Here is a 21,188-nt window from a genome sequence, read left to right as displayed (position 1 = left end):
GCTGGACGAGAAGGCCTGGCTCTCGGTCTCCACTCTAATTCATCCTAAATGTGTTCTGTTGGGTTGAGGGTCTGGACTCTGTGCAGTTCCTCCTCACAAAACTCGCTCATCCATGTCTTTATGGACCTTGCTTTTGTGGTGTGCAGTCATGTTGGAACAGGAAGGGGTCATCCTCAAACTGTTCCCACAAAGTTGGGAGCATGAATTTGTCCAAAATGTCTTGGTATGAAGCTGAAGCATTCCCTGAAGAGTTCCTTTCACTGGAACTAAGGGGCCGAACCCAACACCTGAATTCAATGATTTGGAGGAGTGTCCCAAAACTTTTGGCAATATAGTGCATGTTATCATTTCTATATTAACAACCATGTGATTGTTCTCTTTAATTAATAAAAACATTTAGTGGTTGCTACGGTTTAAGAAGAATAGGACACTAAAATACACAGGGAAAGTAATCAGTTTTGTGATGCTACACATGCCACCTGTTGATTATTTTCAGTAAGTCATATTTTCTTCCTCATGCACAGCAATTTAAAATTCAATAGTGGATAGTGAGATGCTTCACCTCCAGGAAGGTAGGACTCGCTGGCTGTGTCATCGCCGTCGTCGCCGTCCTCGTCATCTCGGCTCAGCAGGTTGTTCACGGCCAGGTTTACATCCAGGTTGGTGCGCTGCAGCTCGCGGATGATGACGCTCCTCGATTTGCCCTGCAGGACAACCTGGGCCTGGGAGGATATATAAAAACACATCGTACCACTTTAGTCTTCATTTTCAATTACACTTTAATTTCATAAAGAAAAGATTTCCAATTCCAATTTATGAAAGGTATGCTATTGAGTGTCTTTTTAATCTCCCATCTGATTAAGGCCGTGTGTGTTACCTGAGAGATGAGCTCCTCAGGAATGACGGACGCTGGTATGACTGGTTGCGGCTGACTCCCCAGCAGACCCGACCCTCTGTCTCTGCCCGTACGGATCACGCGTGTCTGTCTCCGCGAATCACGTGCTGCAGCACTCGAGCGTCCGGAAGATGCTCCTCCTCCTCCGCTAGCCCCTCCGCCTCCTCCGCCACTGCCCCCGCCTCCTCCTGTCCCTCCACCACCACTGCCTCCACTGCCGCCGCCTCCTCCGCCAACTCCTGAACTCCAGCGGCTCCTGTACATAGGTGTATATACACGGCATGATTAAGGGTCCTCTACCAGCTATGACTTTCCATCTTCCTGTTTACTCCTGCTCTTTCAAATCCATGTCAAAGGGCTGATTTATTCCCTCCAGTTGCCAAAAAGCAGGTTTAGGACCTACTGAACTACATGTATGTACATCTTTTAGTTACATCAGTAAACATTGGCTTGAGATTAGGTAGGGGAATACCAAGCCTGGAAGCATAAATATCTCAAGCCCTAAAAGAGTTTCATGGGAAAGGGGCGGTGTTTAATAATCTTATCTTAACAATATACTTTAACATTTTATTTTCCCATCCCAGCTTATTTTTCCAAAAACAAATCATTTTATAGTGTATTTTAAAAGACCAGCACTGCTCTGGAGTCTTTAAGGAATCATGATGTATTTCTTATTCACCAACCCCTAAGAGGGCGGTTATAATTTTTTCCAAATTATGTCAGAATTCATTTCATCAGTATTGGAAAGCAGGAAAAGACACAAAATAAACAAAAACTTTTCTGCCAGGCTTTTGAATGCCCCCTGCCAGCCACTTACCCAAGGGTGTTGCCTGCCAGTCGGCCCAAAGTGTCAGAACCAGACAGGAACCAGGGTGGATCACTAGTCCTACCTGGCCTGGAGGTCCTTCCTGTCCCTGAGCCACTGCTCAACTTTGAACTGGAAACAAAAGACCGGAGATTACAGTTACAAGAATTGCAGCCCCAACTTTTGGGACTATTAAGTACAGCCTGGTCATGCCAGGCATTGTTATATTAATTTCTCTGTCTGAAATAGCAAGGGGAGGAAGAATTCGAGGGCTAACTAGCATGGCAACACCCTTGGATATGTCAGAACTGGCTGCAAGTCATTAATCAAGGTAGAAAAAAAAAAATACTGCTGAGTGCTGGGAGAGCCATCTGTGCTTTATAATGATTAGCAAAAAAATTGCGTAATTTTAGATTTGGAGGTTATTTAGGAAAAAAGAAAAATAGTGAACTAGCCTGGACTTCTCCGTGGGAAGCATTAACTTAAAAAAAAAAAAAAAAAAAAAGGCGCTCTATATAGCTCATATTATATATATATAAAAATAACAAAAAAAAAGACAGCAGCATTCTGCAACCCAAAGCAAAGCAATGCCATTTCATCCCAGAGCAGCAAAGCAATAACATGCACTAAAAAAATAATGTTTCAAGAACATATTCTCTCTCTCCCTCATGTCTCCTCCCTAAATCTAATGGAGAGTTATTTAACTTCTCTGATCACAAATCTTTTATTACAGCTACTCCAAAGAAAAACTGCAGTTCCGCTGGGACATGAAGACTAAAGAAGCTCCGTAGCGAGTCCATGCTATCGCACGTCGTCTCAAAAAGTAATTACAGTCACAACATACCGCTTACGGATCGCTTGACAAACCAACAGATATATCGAAAATGTGAGAAGAAACATTGCCCTGAATAACCTGCTAATAAATTAGAGCAAAGAAAACACAGTACATGTATTTCTGTCAAGGGTTAAAATTTATAATGAAATTATAATGAAAAATCACCAAGTGGTATAAGATGTGCAGCAAAAAACAAGGACACAGGTCAAAGTTTAGCACGCAATCTGCCTAAGCAAAAGCAGCAAACTTAACCCGCCCCCCAAAAAAAAGGCGTGTATTGCATCCGAATAAAAGCGTCTGCACTCTCTAGGTCTATTTAGAAAACATTACGGTCTCACCCATCGTTTCCGTCTGGCTTGCCCAGTTCCAGTCGATCTGGCTGCACGGCGAAGCTTATCCTGCAGATCCGACCATCCTGAAACAGACAGCCGTGTCATTTCCTGAATCTTAAGCTATTAGCGGATAAATAAATAAATAAATAGAATAAAATAAACCCACAAAAACACCGAAACGTTACCTCAAGCAGGAAGCCAGCGTGGTTTGGTCCGACTACACACTGCTTGAGCGTGGCCTGCTCCAGCAAGTTAAGCTGTGGATGACTGCAAAAGAGAAAGAGATTAGATCAGTGAAAAACAAGGTCTTCATTTATTTTTTCAGCTTGCCGAAATACAGAACGACTCAGATGGCTTGGAGTTTAGATCAAGGACGGAGTGTTTGAGGCGAGTGCGACCGGCCAGAGATCATGTACAGTGGGTGGGTGGGTGCTGGGATCGGACGTCTCACCTGTTACAGTTGTATTTGTTGAGTTTCTCGGACACTTCGCGAAGTCTGTAGGGAGAATTAACAATCGAGAATTAGAGCATGCTTGACTTTTGTTTGAATATTGAAACAGAAAACGCACAAACCAGGGTCTGTATATTCTGCAAATTGGAAGATCTTGGGCTTTCACATTTTATGGCACAATAACATGGTAATATTTTAAAAGATTCCCTGATGGGGGCCAACATGAGGGAAAGTACAACATAAATCCAAGACCATTCAAATAATAGAAGAACATTAGAGTAGTCAGCTGCCTAAAACTTGACGTCAATAAAAGCGAATTTGCCCAAAGTGTGCTACATCTTGTCTCATTATACCTTTGATACGTCTAGACTACAAGTTTTGTTGTGTACACAGAACAGTTCGAGTTCATCTTGATTATATTCTCAACGCATCAACCGTCGCCGTCCTTCAAACAATGTTTATGCAAATTGTTTGCAAAGGTTACACAAGCAATGACAATTAACACCTCTGGCGCATATATCATCGAGCTGACTGTGCAAAATATCACCATTGACAGCATCAGATACGATCTGTTCCTGCGATGACAAACACCCACGGCTTGTTTAGTATCGGGTACATTAATGCATCGTCAAACACAGAACGGCTTTGATAACTGATAATGGCAATCACAGAGGACACTGAGATCAGGGTGGACTAGCCAAACAGAACAGGTGAAGAAATGACCCTGTCTCCCCAGATTCCTGTTTAGAAAACACCAATTTCGGCTCATCTGCCTGAAGCATTAGCATGTTGTTCGTTCCGAGATGCTTTTCTGTTCACGGCGATTGTAGAAAATGTTTACGAAGACCTCCTGCAGCTCAATTCTGTCTGGCCACTCTGTTCAGCATGCACAGCTATAGCTCACTGGATGTTTTATTAGTTTGTTTGTCGCACCATTGTGTTAAAACAATCCCAGGAGATCAGCAGTTTCTGAAATACTCAAACCAGCTCATCTATGCCACGGCCGAGATAACATCTTCCCCATTCCGATGTTTGACGTGAACCTGAGCTGTAACTGCAATATTTATGCATAGCAGAACTAGACTCTAGAGTCATTATACCGCTGTGTACCCATTCACTATTAAAGCAACATATTTGATTTGGTGTAAAATATATTTTATACATTATTTTCCTGTAACAGAATCATGATTCGGGAATCTATGTCGAGAGATTCATCACCTGACACTTCCCAGGGGTTTGGCTTCATCCCAAAAAGGCAAATGCACTATAAAGGGAGGAGAAAGCCTACAGGCTGCACTTATACACAGTGTAGGAAAGTAAAAAGGGACACCTCTGAATGCCAAATACAGAAACGAACGCCAACATAATAAACTGCTTCTCGGGTATACACAACTTATTCAGAGCGAACCTGCCCAGAAAGATCATAAATTTCCCAAAAATGTAGGCTGCATTCATGTTTCCTATAGTCAAGGTTAGCTTTCTAAGGTTGCTTGTGTATTAAAGTGAAGGCTGTAACATCGTAAACCCTTCTAGATACTTGGGCCTGAACTCCAACACCTGAAAAAACACCCTTGGATATGTCTTGACTGTTGCTAAACGCCACTTCCCGACATTAAATCGGCTTTTTGTAGATTCATCTAAATACATTCTTTCTGTAGAGTATTTGATTATATTTAATCACTATCCTGTGATGTTTAAATCAATAAGTGCCACCTTTTAGTGGTCAGATCTGCAAAAGGTATTTATTTAATTAATAATGACTGCAAAGACATTAAATATCTCATCAATGGCTCACATTTAGAGTCAAAAACACACGTGAAGTTTCAGGGGAAGGAAAAAAAAAAAATCATGATTGTTAGATTGACCATTTGGCAGAAACTTGAGCCGGTATTCCCTCTTGAGCCCGCTTTAACCTGAGAGTTTAATTCCCAGCACTTGGTATTGTCTTTTTAGAGCCACATGGGAGGATCAACCTCCCAGAGTCCTCCTTAAAACACACAGCGCAAGGAGTCTCCTTGGAAACGGATCAAACTGGAGGAGTAACACCTCTGATTAAGCCTCCGAGGACCTGAACGAGCTCCAGTAACAATGCAGCTCTAGCCTTACGTCCACACACACACACACACACAAACACACACACAGAGGAAGGGAGGCAAGATCAGTCGCTAAACAAAAGCTCCAAACAATGAAAGAACCACCATGAGGTTGTGTGTACGCTCCAGAGGAACAGTGCAGTGTATTTCAGGGACGTTCTGCACCGTTCAGGGATAAGGAACAGGTTATGAGCTGAGCGCACTTTATGAGACCGCGGTGTTGGTTTGGTGTAGATTACATCTAAACAGCTGCTTTGGAAACCTTAAACGTTATACGACATTTAACTATAGTGATATAGCCATGCTGTTAAATATATATAATATATAATCATCATCATGTATGCAATAGCATGCATGTTATTTGTCCAGAAGACATCTTGCTCGCCAACTAAAACTCCAGTAATATCAGACTGTGTTGTAGAACCGTGGCACGATGTGGACGATCGGATCTTTGCTAAACTATGAGACACCCTATAAACTAATATGATCAAACACATGGTCCACAGAGATGATCAGATACACGCTCGGACCTAACCAGTGCAACTGTTACCACACCTTCTGTACTTATTTATTCTGGACCAGTCCGAAAGCCACACCACAAATGAGCACATAATTCCTTTTCAGAGTAGACGGCAAAATATGTCCGACAGAACCGTTACCAACAAAAATAATGGACGAGGAGGAGGCGGCACGGGACTCCCAAGTTTCCGAACTACACGAGAACAGTACTAGCATTTTTATTGTTTTGTTTTTTAGCTCTTGAAATGGTTAGGCAATGAAAGAGACACTCATAAAGGCAGGTAGACTGAAAGAGAATTAGTCCCAGAATTAGTAAAAACAAAGTATTAGGGTTTTGCGGTGCTTCGGCAACCATTTTGTTGCATGCGTTTATACCTTATGCATGCAAAATCCACTATATTTCCAAAAGTTTTGGAATGTCTGTCTTTACATGCACATGAATGTAATATAGAGTTGGTCCGCGGTTTACCGATATAACAGCTTCAACTCTTCTGGGAAGGCTTTCCACAAGGTTTAGGTGTGTATTTATGGGAATTTTTGACCGTTCCTCTAGAAGCGCATTTGTGAGGTTGGACGAGAAGGCCTGGCTCGCAGTCTCCGCTCTAATCCATCCCAAAGGTGTTCTATCAGGTTGAGGTCAGCTCCTCCACACCAAACTCACTCATCCATGTCTTTATGGACCGTGCTTTGTGCACTGGTGTACAGTCATGTTGGAACAGGAACATCTCCAAACTGTTCCCACAAAGTTGGGAGCATGAAATTGTCCAAAATGTCTTGGTATGCTGAAGCATTAAGAGTTCCTTTCACTGGAACTTAGGGGCCAAGCCCAACCCCTGAATTTAATGATTTGGAGGGGTGTCCCAAAACTTTTGGCACTATAGTGTATATGAATGTCAGATTGCAATAATCAATCTGTGTGGCAAGGTGGGTAGAATAGGGACCTACGCTTGGTAACCGTCTAGCAGCTTAGCTTGGGGTTGGAAAGTGCTCTTCAGGCTCTTCTGTCTGTTCTCTTTTCCATGAGTAAGACTGGTAATAATTATACATATCAGTTGCATATTACCAGGTATAACACATTAAACGCATAACTCTAGAATTAATTCTCGTGAAAAAAAAATCTTCCTTCATCTAAAATGATATGGCTTAATGTATAATTTATATTAGTCTAAAAGTATAATTTGAGTATGCATGCATAAATACATTTTCAGATAACACGGTATCCTTGCTGCTCCGTGTTATGATGCTGCTCTTAGCAATGCTTCTGCTCGTTAATTAATCGTCGTAATTATAGGAAATATATAAATCAGGATAATCCAAGAGCAAGAAAATAAATCCAACACTATTGTAAACAAAAGAAATTAAATATTTAGGACGGTCAACAAAGTTTGAGGAAGGGTCTTCAGACGAAAACAACGCAACATCAGAGCTCCAGACTAACTTGTGTTGTAGTTCTGGCTAGCTTAAATAAATATGTTTTTATGCTTAATAGACAAGTCATAAATCCAAGCAATTCCCTGGCTCTATTAACAGGAGCGACAGCCTTTATAGGTTATTAAATCTTGATCATGGAAATGCGACACCGAGTATCCTAACAGTACGGGTGCATGTCCCTACATGGCAACAAAGATGTGCTTTGTGATTTTGGAGTATTTCATTAAAAAGAACAAACTTATCAGCTACAGTGCACAGAAATGTTTTCAACTAAAGCAGCACAAATAGGAGACGTAGCCACAACAAAAATCAGTGAGCTTACTGATATGAATCATGTTTTGATTTGCTTCCACCTTGTCCAGCTTAAGCACTATAATTATCCATTGCATATGCACACATACCAATCAGGCATAACATTACGACCACCTGACTGATACTGTGTCGGCCCCCTTAAAACAGCCCTGACCCGTCATGCACTGTGTATTCGGACACCTTTCTATCAGAACCAGCATTAACTTCTTCAGATATCTGAGCAACATTAGCTCGTCTGTTAGATCGGATCACATGGGCCAGCCTTCACTCCCCACGTGCATCAATGAGCCTTGACCGCCCATGACCCTGTCGCCGGTTCACCACTGTTCCTTCCAGCTGCAGTTTTGGAGATGCTCTGATCCAGTCGTCTAGCCATCACAATTTGTGCCCTTCGTCAAACTCGCTCAAATCCTTACGCTTGCCCATTTTTCCTGCTTCTAACATCAACTTTGAGGACAAAATGTTGAATTGCTGCCTAATATATCCCACCCACTAACAGGTGCCATGATGAGGAGATCAGTCTTATTCACTTCACCTCTCACTGTTCATAATGTTCTGCCTGATCAGTGTGTGTGTGTGTATGATATATATATATATATTTTTTTTTTTATTCTACACATCAATACACAATACAATACAATACAGAAAGACAATACACACGTGTGTGTGTGGGGGAAAAAAAATCAAAAGAGAGAAAGCGAGAGAGAGACTAAACTGACAAACTGTTCTGCAAATGCTATGTGGTGTGAGAAAAGCAGCTCACTTTGCAAACCTGCCTCAGCGCCAGGCATCTGAGATTTATCCACTCCATCAGCTCTGAATCAGTAGCTGGCACCGAACCCAAATTCAGACGGAACAGCTGTCCTGTCCTGCGCAGTGAACCAGCTCACAGCAGCTCGTGTGCAGGCGTAATGTGCGGATGTCACGCCGAACCTCGCAGCTGTGTGTGAATGCTGGAAAGCACCTCGTTTCCTGCGACGTCGGGGATAGAGAACCGAGCTGGCCCCACCTCGCTCTCGTCTAGGAGAGTGGACGGCTTGCCAGACGCAATTACACACTGACAGAACAATTATCTCCATTCGCATCTGAGGGCATTCACCCTCACGAGCCCCTTCCGAAAGACCAAAATGAGTGGCTATCATCTTCGATATGATCTCTACATAGCATATATGTATAACGACCATACCTCCCGCTGACCTCAATCTTCCTGAAAGGTCACAAGACTCGACGCTGCATAGTGAATTATTAGAGTAGCATGAAACTATGGGGTTGTCCATAGACTAGATTATTATACCAGGAAAATTTCAAACCGCAACACCCCTAATTGTCCAGACGGTTAAAATTAGATATTTATAAGGTAACCTACATCTGATACCACGCTCGGGGGCTGAACTAAACACCATTAAATCAACACAATACTTCATCTTCAGTATGAAGCCTTTGTTGTTCTTTATTAAAACCTATTCAAATCAGATTAAATCAGGGGGACATCAGTAAGAAATAATTATCATCCTTATCTCCTCTCGCAGTTTTATGTTTTTCGAAAAACTCTGATGTTTGCGACACAGATCACATATGATCACGCTCCATTCACAACATGGCCTCCAAACAGTCGAGTAGAGTAGAGTAGAGTAGAGTAGAGTAGAGACGAGACAGTGGCTCTGATTGTACTTCGGGGGGCAAACCGAAAGTTCCAGGAAGACAACAAAACAGTCTACGAGAAGAATATTTATTTTTTTCTAAATCATGTTTAATATTAGAGGCAGTGTCACTGATGCGCACACTGCTAGACTAAATATGGTAAGCTGCATTTGCAAAGTCTTGCACTATTTTTTTTTTAACAGCATCACACACGTTTTTTTTAACACACGTACACACACACACACACACACGTACACATGTCTGGACAGTGAGGAAAGTCACAGACATGAAAACTGGTTTAAACAAAAAAGAAAGAAAACGCACAGGCAGATGATAATGCATTTCTATGAAAAAGATCATATTATAACACTGATCTTATAACCACTCGAATTCCAAGTTTCTTCTTCAAAGACCATGTTTGGTCGGTTTTTTTGCCTTCATGAATCAGCAAGCATAACATGCTCAAGAGAAATCAATGCTAAATACACTGACGCAATACTACTGGTTATTATTTTTATTTCCCTCCTTACTTGACAAGGCTGGCAGGCGCATCACCGAAATCTAGTCTAAACTCTAATGTTTTTCATACCGTATGTACTGATGTCAATAAGCAGCAGCAGCAAGGTCCATGTTGTGAACCATTTTGGGGCAGTGGTAGCTCAAGTGGTCCACGGCTGTTGACCGGAGGATCAGGGTTCAAGCCCTAGCACCACCAAGCTGCTACCGTTGGCCAAGAGTGCTGTCACTCTTAAGCAAGGCCCCCAAACCACCCTGAAGCCCCCAGGGGCGCTGCACCATGGCTAACCCAAGGATGGGTAATTTCACTGTGCAGTAATGTACATGTCACAAAGATAACTTAATATTTCCCACAACACATTTTTCACAAGCCAACCCTAAACAGGTCTTTTCCCACCCAAAGGTCCTTAAATAATCTGCTATTTTATTTTCCAGATAGTCATAAATAAAGAATGAATAAACCCATTCACATAAAACATTCATGCAGTAACGTACAGAGCTGACGGTGAGAACAGGAATGGGAGCCAGTCTATCACATGCTCTCTCAACCTGCAGGCAAAAATGTCTAACATGCACCGAAGAAAAAAACTGCAAAAGTGGCAGCAAAAGCATCTGGGAGTGCACTAGAGAGATGACATTCTTCATGAATTTGGTGATGTTGAGCTTGCGGTTATACACTAGTACGGTTTCGTCTAAAAACGTATATATTTTTCTAGTCGTCTTGGCCTTCCTTCCACGCCGAGATGGCATTTTTAGTCATCTTTTTGAAAACACTCTCCAAATTTCGATTGAAAATGCAGTCTTCGCGCCGCAGTGTGGACTGAAAACTGTGAGGCTTTCAAAAACGATGACGTATTTTTAGTCAAGTGACCAATTCAACTATGAAGAAGTCTACATTCTCGCTCGCCTTTTGAAACTTTATACTCCTGTGTTACTCGCAGCAACAATTCCACCTCACCGTTGGTCCATTTTAAAAACCCGGTGCTTTTTCCCTCGACATGTTTCCGCAACGTTTCAAAGAGCCGGAAAATAAACACCAGGCGGAAATGACACAGGACGAAGAGTCTTACATTTTACTCATGCGCAGTACAGGGACGTAATCGTTTTCAGATGTTTCGGTGTGAATGACCAACTTTTGGGAAACGAGTGAAAACGATAACGTGGACGCAGACAGTTTTTAGACGAAAAAGCAATTGTCAAATTTATCCAGATTAGTGGAGACGTAGCCTAAGTTTCATTTAGTTGTTTCATCGCTGGCTGTATAATGACCACTGCATTTTCGAGTCTGATACGTTCGGGTGAAGATGAGTGTTGAGAATAAACAAAACAAAAAATGGATAAGACGTACACTATATTACCAAACGTTTTGGGATGTCTGTCATGCACATGAATGTAATATGGAGTTGGCCTGCCCTTTGCAGCTATAACAGCTTCAGGTCTTCTGGGAAGGTTTTCCACAAGGTTTAGGAGTGTGTTTATGAAAATTTTTGACCATTCCACTAGACACAAAGGCATTCTATCAGGTTGAGGTCAGGACTCCGAAGTTCCTCCACACCAAACCTGATCATCCATGTCTTTATGGACCTTGCTTTATGCACTGGTGTGCAGTCATGTTGGAACAGGAAGGGGTCATCCCCAAACTGTTCCCACAAAGTTGGGGGCATGAAATTGTCCAAAATGTCTTGGTATGCTGAAGCATTAAGAGTTCCTTTGGCTGGAACTAAAGGGCCGAGCCCAACCCCTGAATTCAATGATTTAGAGAGGTGTCCCAAAACTTTTGCCAATACAGTGTAAGACGTGTCAGTCATCAATAAAGTCTAAACTGTCGTGTAAAAGAAATAAAATACTTTGGATGATGCTGTTACAGATTGAATGTTTGGTCAGGAAAGTACCGTGAACAGCAGGTTAATATTAATGTGCTCCCTCCAGTACGCCATTGTTTCTATAGTAACCGTCTATACACAGGAACTTGTCCTGCAGATGCTCCACATAATCCAAGACTAGTTTAAACAAACTCAGAAGTGTTCAACAAAGTAAAATGCTGATATCGCAAAAGTCGTTCGGCTGAGATTCATTTTACATCTTACCGAACAAATCTCACTTGTAAGTACTTTTTAACGAACGTCACGGTGCTTTGCCATGTTTATTGGCACCCATACGTTTTCAGGACACAGGATTTTTGCGTAAAATGACTAAAGAGAGATAGGCCGGTGATGCTCATCAGGAACTGGTCTCTCTGAGACGATCCAGACAAATTAAACCTAGCAACAAACCGGTAAAATGCACCCATTACAACTGTTGTGTTATAAGACTTCACAGCTTTACACTAATGACGCAACACTAACTGCTTCCAGCACCAAACCTTGGTGACACCACTGGATGTATTTCTTTACACGTAAGACGACATATTCCAGATCTACATCGTTATGCATCGCATATCCAATTAATATACAACTCGTTAATAGGCCCATGACGTCACCTGCCGGCCCTCGTGACGTAATTTTTTTCCGTTGAACCGAGAAGGCAGCTGTTTCTCCTGTCATGGGGATATATAACTAAACACCGACAACACGCGTATAAACAACGAAAAGCAAACTTAAAAGAAAGAAATGGGGAGGGGAAGAAAATGTGTTTTTAAGCCAGGATTACGAAAATAACATGGTGGAGTTGTGAACCAAATATAAACTCCTCTCACCCTCAGGGCCATTAACATGTCTCGCCTATGCTAAGCTAACTAGTTACCTAACCAGCTTCGGGTCAATTCTATCTCGGCGACGCCACGCAAACACGACGATATGAATTATATTCACGCACACTTTGTGCACGACCATTTTAGTAAACAAAAAGGGTAACGCTCGCGAGCTTACTCGCCACTAACATTATTATTTATATATACATATATATATATATATATTTATGTATGTGTGTGCATGGCGTCCAGTGGCCACAACCGCCGCCGAGCGATTCTCTAATTCCGCTAGATCAAGCTGGACGGTTCGCGTCAACACCCCGGAGAGATACCGATGAGATGAATCCGTAATCGACATTTCTTCCGTCGTATAAACTCGTTTTATTTGCGTTCACATCTCTTTCCCCCCCCTCCTCCTCCTCCTTCTTTCCTCCTCCCCATCCCCCAACCCGCATTGTCCAATCATTCCAGTTAGCTTAGCTTAAGCTTTGCGCGTTTCTTTTGCTAGCTGTGTTTAGCATCTCTGCCGCGACAACGATTTAGACCCAGCTGCGCCTTCTTGCCTTTTTTTTATTTTAAAAAAAAACACAAATTCGGACACATTAATAAACAACACAAAGTCCGGTCAGATGTGTTTTGGACCTTTGGGGTGATATTTTTAAGCACCACACCCTTTCTGGTTTACACGTATTGATTTTTGTTTGCCCGAATTTACCTGTCATTGAGCTGGTCCTCGGTCCCGGGTAACGGGTGCACAACGAAGTGGATAGAGGTCATGATTTAAATCCGAAATAACCTAGAAACACGGGGGGATTGTCTGTCTATATGGGTCTTTGAACACTTTGCTAAGTCTGGCCGCGTTTTCTTTCATTACAAACTCTCTCCGAGCGTGACAAAAATCCAGAGCCGAAACATCCAACAAGCTCCTACAACAATCCACATGCCGCCATCTTAACTTCTACCGACTCGAGCTGCTTCGTTATTCCACCCCCCCCTCGCGCGCACGCACACACACTCACATACATACATCGCGTTTCCGGTCCGGAATAGCAACGCCTTGAGTTGACTCTTCTGCGCGTTTGATTGGTTAATATTCGCTAGTCCCGCCTATAAGTGGACCGCATTTCTGATGCCGATTGGACGAAACTGAAGGGAGAAAAACGTTATAAGGAAGCGGATTGGGTGATTTTGCAGGATAATAAGGCGAGGATGAAAAGGGAGAACCTGATAAAACCATGTGCTTGGATGGGGTTTTTTTTGGTACGTATTTATGTTGTGCATCCTGTAGTGTAAGTGTAGCTAGGAACCTCTTTAATAAAAGCGATCAGCGCCATAGTATCATCATTTTCACGTGCTGATCATGCTAACATTCTGTAACAGCACAATGTCTCAATAATCACATTGCACGTGACCTACTCGAAACCCAGTGAAGTCTGTCTGGATGTTTTTAATGGTGTTCTGGGAACACTGATAAAAAAAAGAATGCTTGTGTCATGATGATTCTTACCAGGAAGATGCATTTTGCATCTTTTTTTTATCATAGCCTCCTAAGACCTGAGCTTGCATTTTAGATTTCTTCTACCTATTTGGGGGTTAGGAGGAGCCAATAAATATAATAATCAGATATTATATTAATTTGAACATGAAGCCACTTCTTTGTGTACAACAGGTTCCAGTTACAAAGAATTTATTTTTATGGTGCACATAACCAAAAATGTGACGTCCACGTATGTGGACGCCAGGTTGTAGGAGGATAGTGTACACAAATACAAAGTTAGGGTGAGGCCAGATTAAGATGGTTTGGACATGTTCAGAGGAGGGAGAGTGAGTATATTGGTAGGAGAATGTTGGACATGGAGCTGCCAGGCAGGAGGAAAAGAGGAAGGCCAAAGAGGAGGTATATGGATGGAATGAATGAGGATATGAAGCTAAGTGCTGAGGATGCAGAAGATGAGAGATGATTCGCTGTGGCCACCCCTGAAGGGAAAAGCTGAAAGAAGAAGAAGAAGAAGAAGACTCTGGTGTTCACATGTCAAACTTCACCAATGTGTGTGTGTGTGTACGCATTAAAGAAAAAACCCACAGCAGCTGTGTGTGATTGAGGATGTTAATGCGAAATGTAGTTAAATAAGCCAACAACCACTCCGAATCCAGGTAATTGCTCAAACCTTTTAGTAAATGAGAATATGATGAGTATTTAGAAAATTCTAGAGAAGTTCATACACCCCGTGGAACATCTGTGGTTCCTTCGAACGATATGAATAACAAGAACACGCTGATGATGATGATGATGATGATGATGAGAAGCAAGCACTTTATACAGAGCCTTAATACAAGTTTTTGCGCTCATTTTCATTCCCAAGCTAAAAAAAGTACTTTAGCCAAGGAGTGAAGACACATGAATTTCCCTCATGGGATCAATCGAGTACACTATATTGCCAAAAGTCTTGGGACACCCCTCCAAATCATTGAATTCAGGTGTTGTTTTTCGGGTGTTGGGCTCAGTGGAAGGAACTCTTAATGCTTCAGCATACCAAGACATTTTGGACAAATGCTCCCAGCTTTGTGGGAACAGTTTCCCCTTCCTATTCCAACATGACTGCACACCAGTGCACAAAGCAAGGTCCGTAAAGACATGGATGAGCGAGTGTGGTGTGGAGGAACTTGACTGGCCTGCACAGAGTCCTGACCTCAACACCTTTGGGATGAATTAGACCAGAGACTGCGAGCCAGTGCTTCTTGTCCAATATTAGTGCTGAACCTCCCAAATGCACTTCTAGAGGAATGGTCAAAAATTCCCATAAACACACTCCTAAACCTTCCCAGAAGAGTTGAAGCTGTTATAGCTGCAAAGGGCGGGACAACTCCATATTACATTCATATGCATTTAAAGGCAGATGTCCCAAAACTTTTGGCAATATAGTGTATCTGTCTGAGATGAGCCCAAAAAAACTGTATTAAGGCTCTGAAAAAGTTAGGTCTGAACCGAGTGTATCACTTTCCAAAACAGACACTGTCACAAAAAAAGGTTTCACATGTCATGAGTCAACATGAGTCAGCTGTAAAAATCTCTCTGAGGAACCAAACACAAAACCCATTATCATTTGGGTGATAGTGGGATTTTTTCATCATTACAGTAAACCAAAGGTCATTGATTAGATTTGATACTATTGCAAAATAAATGATATTTCGCCACTCTCCTAATGCATTTGGGAAAATATGGGGCCCTTTTTTACCCTCCTTGGACTAACATGACTTTCTCGGATTAGCTGAGTGCTAATTATTTATCTATTACAGACAACACTTAAATGTAAGTTGACAGGGATTTATTTTTATTTTTTATTTCTTTTTGTTTATTTTACTATTTTATTTTTATTTTTTATCTCTCATTTTTTACTATATCTTATATAAAATGTGTCTATAACTTTTATTATTTCTTACTAATGCTGTGTTGTTCTGCTTTGTAAAACCTAAAAAATGATATTTAGCCCCGCCAAAAAACATGGCATAAAAAAGATCCCAATATAACACAGTGAAACTCCATCTTTGTTTTTATGTAGTTATTTAAGTAGGAATGGAACATAATTTTAATAAAAAATAAAGACTATTACAAGTATCTATCCATGTACTGTACTGCTTATCCTATACATGGTTACAGGGACTCAGTCTATCCCAAGGGACTCGAGGCACAAGGTTGGGGACAACCTAGACAGGGTGCCAATCTCACACACACACACAAACACATACACATACACAAACACCAATTCATACACTACAGACAATTTAGACATGCCTGTCAACCTACAAAGCATGTCTTTAGACTGGGTTAGGAAACCGGAGTACCTGGAGGAAACCTCTGAAGCATGAGGAAACCATGCACACACACACAGGGTGGAGGCAGCAACCATAGAGGTGTGAGGCAAATACGCCAACCACTAAGCTACTATACCCCTTTATGAGAAGTATGATTTATTAAAAATAAAATTGACACAAAACTTGAGCTTGACCAACACTACCTGTCTCCACCATCAATGAGCAACTTGAGTAAAAGCTCCCTCTGGTGGAATATATTCTAAATAGGTGAGAGTGTGAGGTATGCACTGTGTGTGTTTGTGTGTGTGTGTGTGTGTGTTGCAGTTTCTTCTGAAGTGATGATGAATATGCCCTACTTCCTGCAAATTATACACACTTTACAGTAAGACACCTGAATAGTCTGTTGAGGTAAACAACCCGTGTCAGACTGTACTTTGAAGCTAGTGTGGACCTCAACTATCCAGATAAATGAGTGAAGCAGGTTTGTGTTTATGCACTTGCTGGAATACACTATATTTCTGAAAATTTTGGGACATATATGGAGTTGGCCCGCCCTTCGCAGCTATAGCAGCTTCAACTCTTCTGGGAAGACTTTCCACAAGGTTTAGGAGTGTGTTTATGGACATTTTTTTGACCATTCCACTAGAACCACATTTGGGAGGTCAGGCACTGATGTTGGAAGAACAGACCTGGCTCACAGTCTCCGCTCTAATTCATCCCAAAGGTGTTCTATCAGGTTGAGGTCAGTACTCTGTGCAAACTCACTCATCCATGTCTTTATGGACCTTGCTTTGTGCACTGGTGCACAGTCATGTCGGAACAGGAAGGGGTCATCCCCAAACTGTTCCCACAAAGTCGGGAGCATGAAATTGTCCAAAATGTCTTGGTATGCTGAAGCATTAAGAATTCCTTTCACTGGAACTAAGGGGCCGAACCCAACCCCTATAAAACAACACCTGAATTCGATGATTTAGAGGGGTGTCCCAAAACTTTTGGCAATATAGTGTAAGCTGTTGTTTCTCCTTCAGAATGATTTGTATGGAGGATGGTCCATATTAATCTAAGAATAAAGTTGTCCTTTGTCTGCCCCCTTTGGCTGTTCAGGGTCACCACAGCGGATCATCTGATCCGTGCATTCTTTATTTTGGCACAGGTTTTACACAAACCTCAAACCATTTTTCCAGGCTGTGTTGGTTCCCTGCCTGGGAATCGAACCTGTGGCATTTGTGAAAGTTCAGGATCCTGCTGCTGGACCACCAGGGACAATATAAAGCTAATAATAATCACAAAAAAAGTTTATAAGTTTATATTTAATATTTATGGTCTCCAGTGTAATCACATCACCACTGGAAAGTTTTCAGGACAGAATTTTCTCTTTGTGGTGTCTCTGCAACATGCCATCTTATTTACTTAAAAAGTAGAGGCCAGGGAGGGAACGGTTGTTAAGAACTGTTCCAGTTTAAGTAATAACAGCAACTTCCTGTATGTGTATGCACAGTCATTCATAACTAAGTAAAAATCGTTGACAGATTGCTGTGGTACAAGATGAATAAAACGTTTCAGGACGTGCTGTTATTGTAAAAGAACCTGTTTCTGGGTGATTACAGGAACTCTGCCGGATTTATTTGCTGGTGAACTATTAGGGTCTCCTGTTCAGAATAGTTTAATCAGGATCACTTCAGAACGGATCACACGATCGGATAAAAAATCCTCGAGATGTGATCATCTGTGTCACTAGATTACAAGGAACTGGACAAGTACACGAGCAGCCCTTCAGATAAAGCCAGCATGCTTTGGGGATGTTTAATGATGTAATTCATGTTGTAATGGTTATGATTGATTTTATGCAGGTTGGTCTGATCTTATCTGGAAAGGGTCAGCGTGGGTGAAGACGTTCATTCCAACCACCCGGAAACCACACCTGTTTCTACTGGAAGTCAAGATGAACTGATTAAACAGGTGGTTGATTGAAATAACAATCTGCACCCAAACCGTCTCTTTATTTTAGATAAGACCGAACACACCTCATCTTGTGTGTTTATATAGAAATACCAACAATTCCAAACAGGTTTAGTATTACAGTAGGGCAGAAAATGTCATGTCATGATGGCAAGATGAACACTTGACAGCCAGCCAAATGGGTACAAGTGTACTGCATATGGGGTTGCCAGATTGATTCAGAAACCCGAACACATGTTTTCTCCTAATCGAGCCAAACTGTGAGCACCTGATTGTGATTTAATAGAGTAAATAGACACCCTTTGGACAGTGAATGTAAAAGTAAAAAAATCCTGAGGTAAATTTACGCCTCATTAAACAATTTTTAGATGCATGAAGGAAACTCAATCTGGCAACACACGGACGGGGTTTTTCAGCTAGGGTGGCTCGCGCATGCTTTCACGTTTTTGGAATGCTGTGTATCACGCCGGTTTCACGCCCCCGATCACGTGCGGTGACATTTCTTATTGGTTAACGTTGGTAAATTCCTTTATCGCGATTGGTCGAAATGCGACCCGTGTCCGACACATATGTTTGAAATGACTAAATGAGTCTGACCAATATAACAGCAACTTAAATGAGCAATTATTTAACACTTAATTTTTCTTTAGCACGCACGTTTATTCATATTTGTGAGCTTTGGAAATAAAACAGAGTCTCAGAGTTTGCTGTTATGGCTACAATGAGTGAACCTCCGCGCGTGCCATCTCTCCTAAATTATGTAAGTAGCCTGTTAGCATGTTTTATATGGAGCCGGAAAACCCTTGCTTTTTGTCTAATGATCTAATCACACAATCGGGCTAATGTTGTAATGTTATTCCCTTATTACTCAAATATATGTTCAAATCTTACATACTGAATCTTACGTACTAAAAGAGTAGGTTAGAATAGTGCTCGCAAACTAATGCGCACCACTATTTTAGTGATAGTTGTCAGAGTTTGGGTTGCCAGATTGTGGGTTGCCAGATTGAATGAATCCACTGGCTTAATCAGCTATTTTTATAACTAGTTTACTACACAACATTTTTTTTTACATTACATTATAGATGATGAAAAGTTAAAAATTTATATACTGCTTACTTGAATATAATGAATGGGATTTTTTTAAATAATGTACCTCTGTACGTAAATTAGGATAATTAAAAGGAACTTGTTAAACGATCTATACACAGATCAGGCATAACATTATGACCAGGTGATCAAGTGAATAACGCTGATTATCTCCTCATCATGGCACCTGTTATTGGGTGGGATATATTGGGCAGCAAGTGACCATCTTGTCCTCAAAGTTGATGTTAGAAGCAGGAAAAATGGACAAGTGTAAGGATTTGAGTGAGTTTGATGAAGGGTCAAATTGTGATGGCTAGACCACTGGATCAGAGCATCTCCAAAACTGCAGCTCTTGTGGGGTGTTCCCGGTCTGCAGTGGTCAGTATCTATCAAAAGTGGTCCAAGGAAGGAACAGTGGTGAACCGGTGACAGGGTCATGGGCGGCCAAGGCTCAGTGATGCACGTGGGGAGAGAAGGCTGGCCCGTGTGATCCGATCCAACAGACGAGCTACTGTTGCTCAAACTGCTGAAGAAGTTAATGCTGGTTCTGATAGAAAGGTGTCCGAATACTCTGTTCATGATGGGTCAGGACTGTTTTGGCAGCAAAAGAGGGACCAGCATACTGTTAGGCCTGATCGGTGTATATCTATTTTTCTTCTTTAACAGCCCCTTCAGTGCAAGATGGAAACACACAGTGCTTCATCAGCAGACCCGAGCCTGAGTGAATCACCTCGTTTCCAGGCCATCAGCGTGATCCGTCATACATCTGATCCCCTGCCTCATCCTTCCCCAGAGACATTCAGCCCCAAACCCTGCACCATCAGCACCATTCAGAGCCTATGCAATGGACCTAGCGACAGCCACTCTGAAGTAAATCTTTTAAGTAAACATCTGAACTCTAACTACTTCACCTCTGCCTCCACAACTCCGCCTGGCGTCATCAGGATGCTTTCCGCTTGTCCCACCACAGCATCATCTGTAGCACTGTTCCAGATGCTTCCATATACAGTGATCGGCACACCGGCTCCGTCCACGGTTAATCCACCAGCTTTAGTAGCCTCTCACGTCCCCACTATGGTACTGGTGCTTCCAAAGTCTCACACACAGCCTCTGGTGATAACAAGTAAAGGTTCAAAGGTCACTGCCATCAGCCCCATAGTGAAGAACTCGCCACAGGACCGTTGCCACATCTGCCCCCACGCTGACTGTGGAAAAACGTATCTGAAAAGCTCTCACCTGAAAGCACACCTGCGCACACACACAGGTGAGGGAAGACGTAATCTCCTGAATGGCTGCTAATACAGATATTAAACATTAAATGAAGGATAGTTGATTATTAAATGCCAAAAATGTAATTATTCGTCAGCCTTGTAGTTTCAGTGTGTAACTAACAAAGCAAACAGTAGAAGGTCACTGTCCACATTTCATCTTCCGGGCTGTTCCTTTAACGGCGTAGGGAACCTAGTTCAATCCATGCATCACTGCTGAACATCTCCGTCTCATTCCCACAGGTGAGAAGCCGTTTAGGTGTCTGTGGGAGGGCTGTGAATGGCGATTCTCCCGTTCAGATGAACTGTCCCGCCACAGGCGCACTCACACAGGGGAGAAGCGCTTCACCTGCTCCACATGCCACCTTCGCTTTACACGCAGCGACCACCTTGCTAAACACAAGCGTCGCCATTATGTGGCCAAGAGAGCTCCGGCATGGCAGACACAAATCAGTCGGCTTGGAGGCTTCAACGCAGGAGCTCGAGCTCTCCTTCCCATCACAATCAAACCGCAAGTCTGAATCATGGATGCTCATGTTA

The 21,188-nt window shown here is 42.1% G+C and overlaps 2 protein-coding genes across 14 annotated transcripts in view; one reads left to right on the top strand and one right to left on the bottom strand.

The window, feature by feature from the left end:
• Window positions 1–13,524, bottom strand: part of ubr5 (ubiquitin protein ligase E3 component n-recognin 5) — a 39,962-nt gene extending 26,438 nt beyond the window's left edge. For all 13 annotated transcript variants that reach the window (XM_058376073.1, XM_058376074.1, XM_058376075.1 and 10 more), the window contains exons 1-7: window positions 13,235–13,524; window positions 3,319–3,363; window positions 3,053–3,134; window positions 2,874–2,950; window positions 1,713–1,832; window positions 878–1,151; window positions 563–722 (exon numbers count right to left, since the gene is read on the bottom strand). In XM_058376073.1, coding sequence (XP_058232056.1) covers window positions 563–722; window positions 878–1,151; window positions 1,713–1,832; window positions 2,874–2,950; window positions 3,053–3,134; window positions 3,319–3,363; window positions 13,235–13,296 — 820 coding nt within the window. In that variant the 5' untranslated portion in view covers window positions 13,297–13,524. The remainder of the gene's footprint in view (window positions 1–562; window positions 723–877; window positions 1,152–1,712; window positions 1,833–2,873; window positions 2,951–3,052; window positions 3,135–3,318; window positions 3,364–13,234) is intronic.
• Window positions 13,525–18,746: 5,222 nt separating this feature from the next.
• klf10 (Kruppel like factor 10) lies at window positions 18,747–21,169 on the top strand. Its single transcript, XM_058376526.1, has 3 exons — window positions 18,747–19,051; window positions 20,047–20,644; window positions 20,892–21,169. Exons 1-3 carry the CDS (start codon window positions 19,004–19,006, stop codon window positions 21,167–21,169), a joined length of 924 nt encoding a protein of 307 aa, XP_058232509.1. The 5' UTR covers window positions 18,747–19,003.
• The last annotated feature ends 19 nt before the right edge of the window (window positions 21,170–21,188 follow it).

Source organism: Hemibagrus wyckioides, linkage group LG23 (assembly GCF_019097595.1).
Source record: "Hemibagrus wyckioides isolate EC202008001 linkage group LG23, SWU_Hwy_1.0, whole genome shotgun sequence".
Taxonomy (NCBI): domain Eukaryota; kingdom Metazoa; phylum Chordata; class Actinopteri; order Siluriformes; family Bagridae; genus Hemibagrus; species Hemibagrus wyckioides.
This window is presented reverse-complemented; position numbering and strand designations above follow the sequence as displayed.

Coding starts and splice junctions, on each gene's coding strand:
- klf10 (XM_058376526.1), top strand. CDS start 19,004: ATGGCTACAATGAGTGAACCTCCGCGCGTGCCATCTCTCCTAAATTAT. Junction 19,052..20,046: donor TGCCATCTCTCCTAAATTAT/GTAAGTAGCCTG, acceptor CTTCTTTAACAG/CCCCTTCAGTGCAAGATGGA. Junction 20,645..20,891: donor ACACCTGCGCACACACACAG/GTGAGGGAAGAC, acceptor TCATTCCCACAG/GTGAGAAGCCGTTTAGGTGT.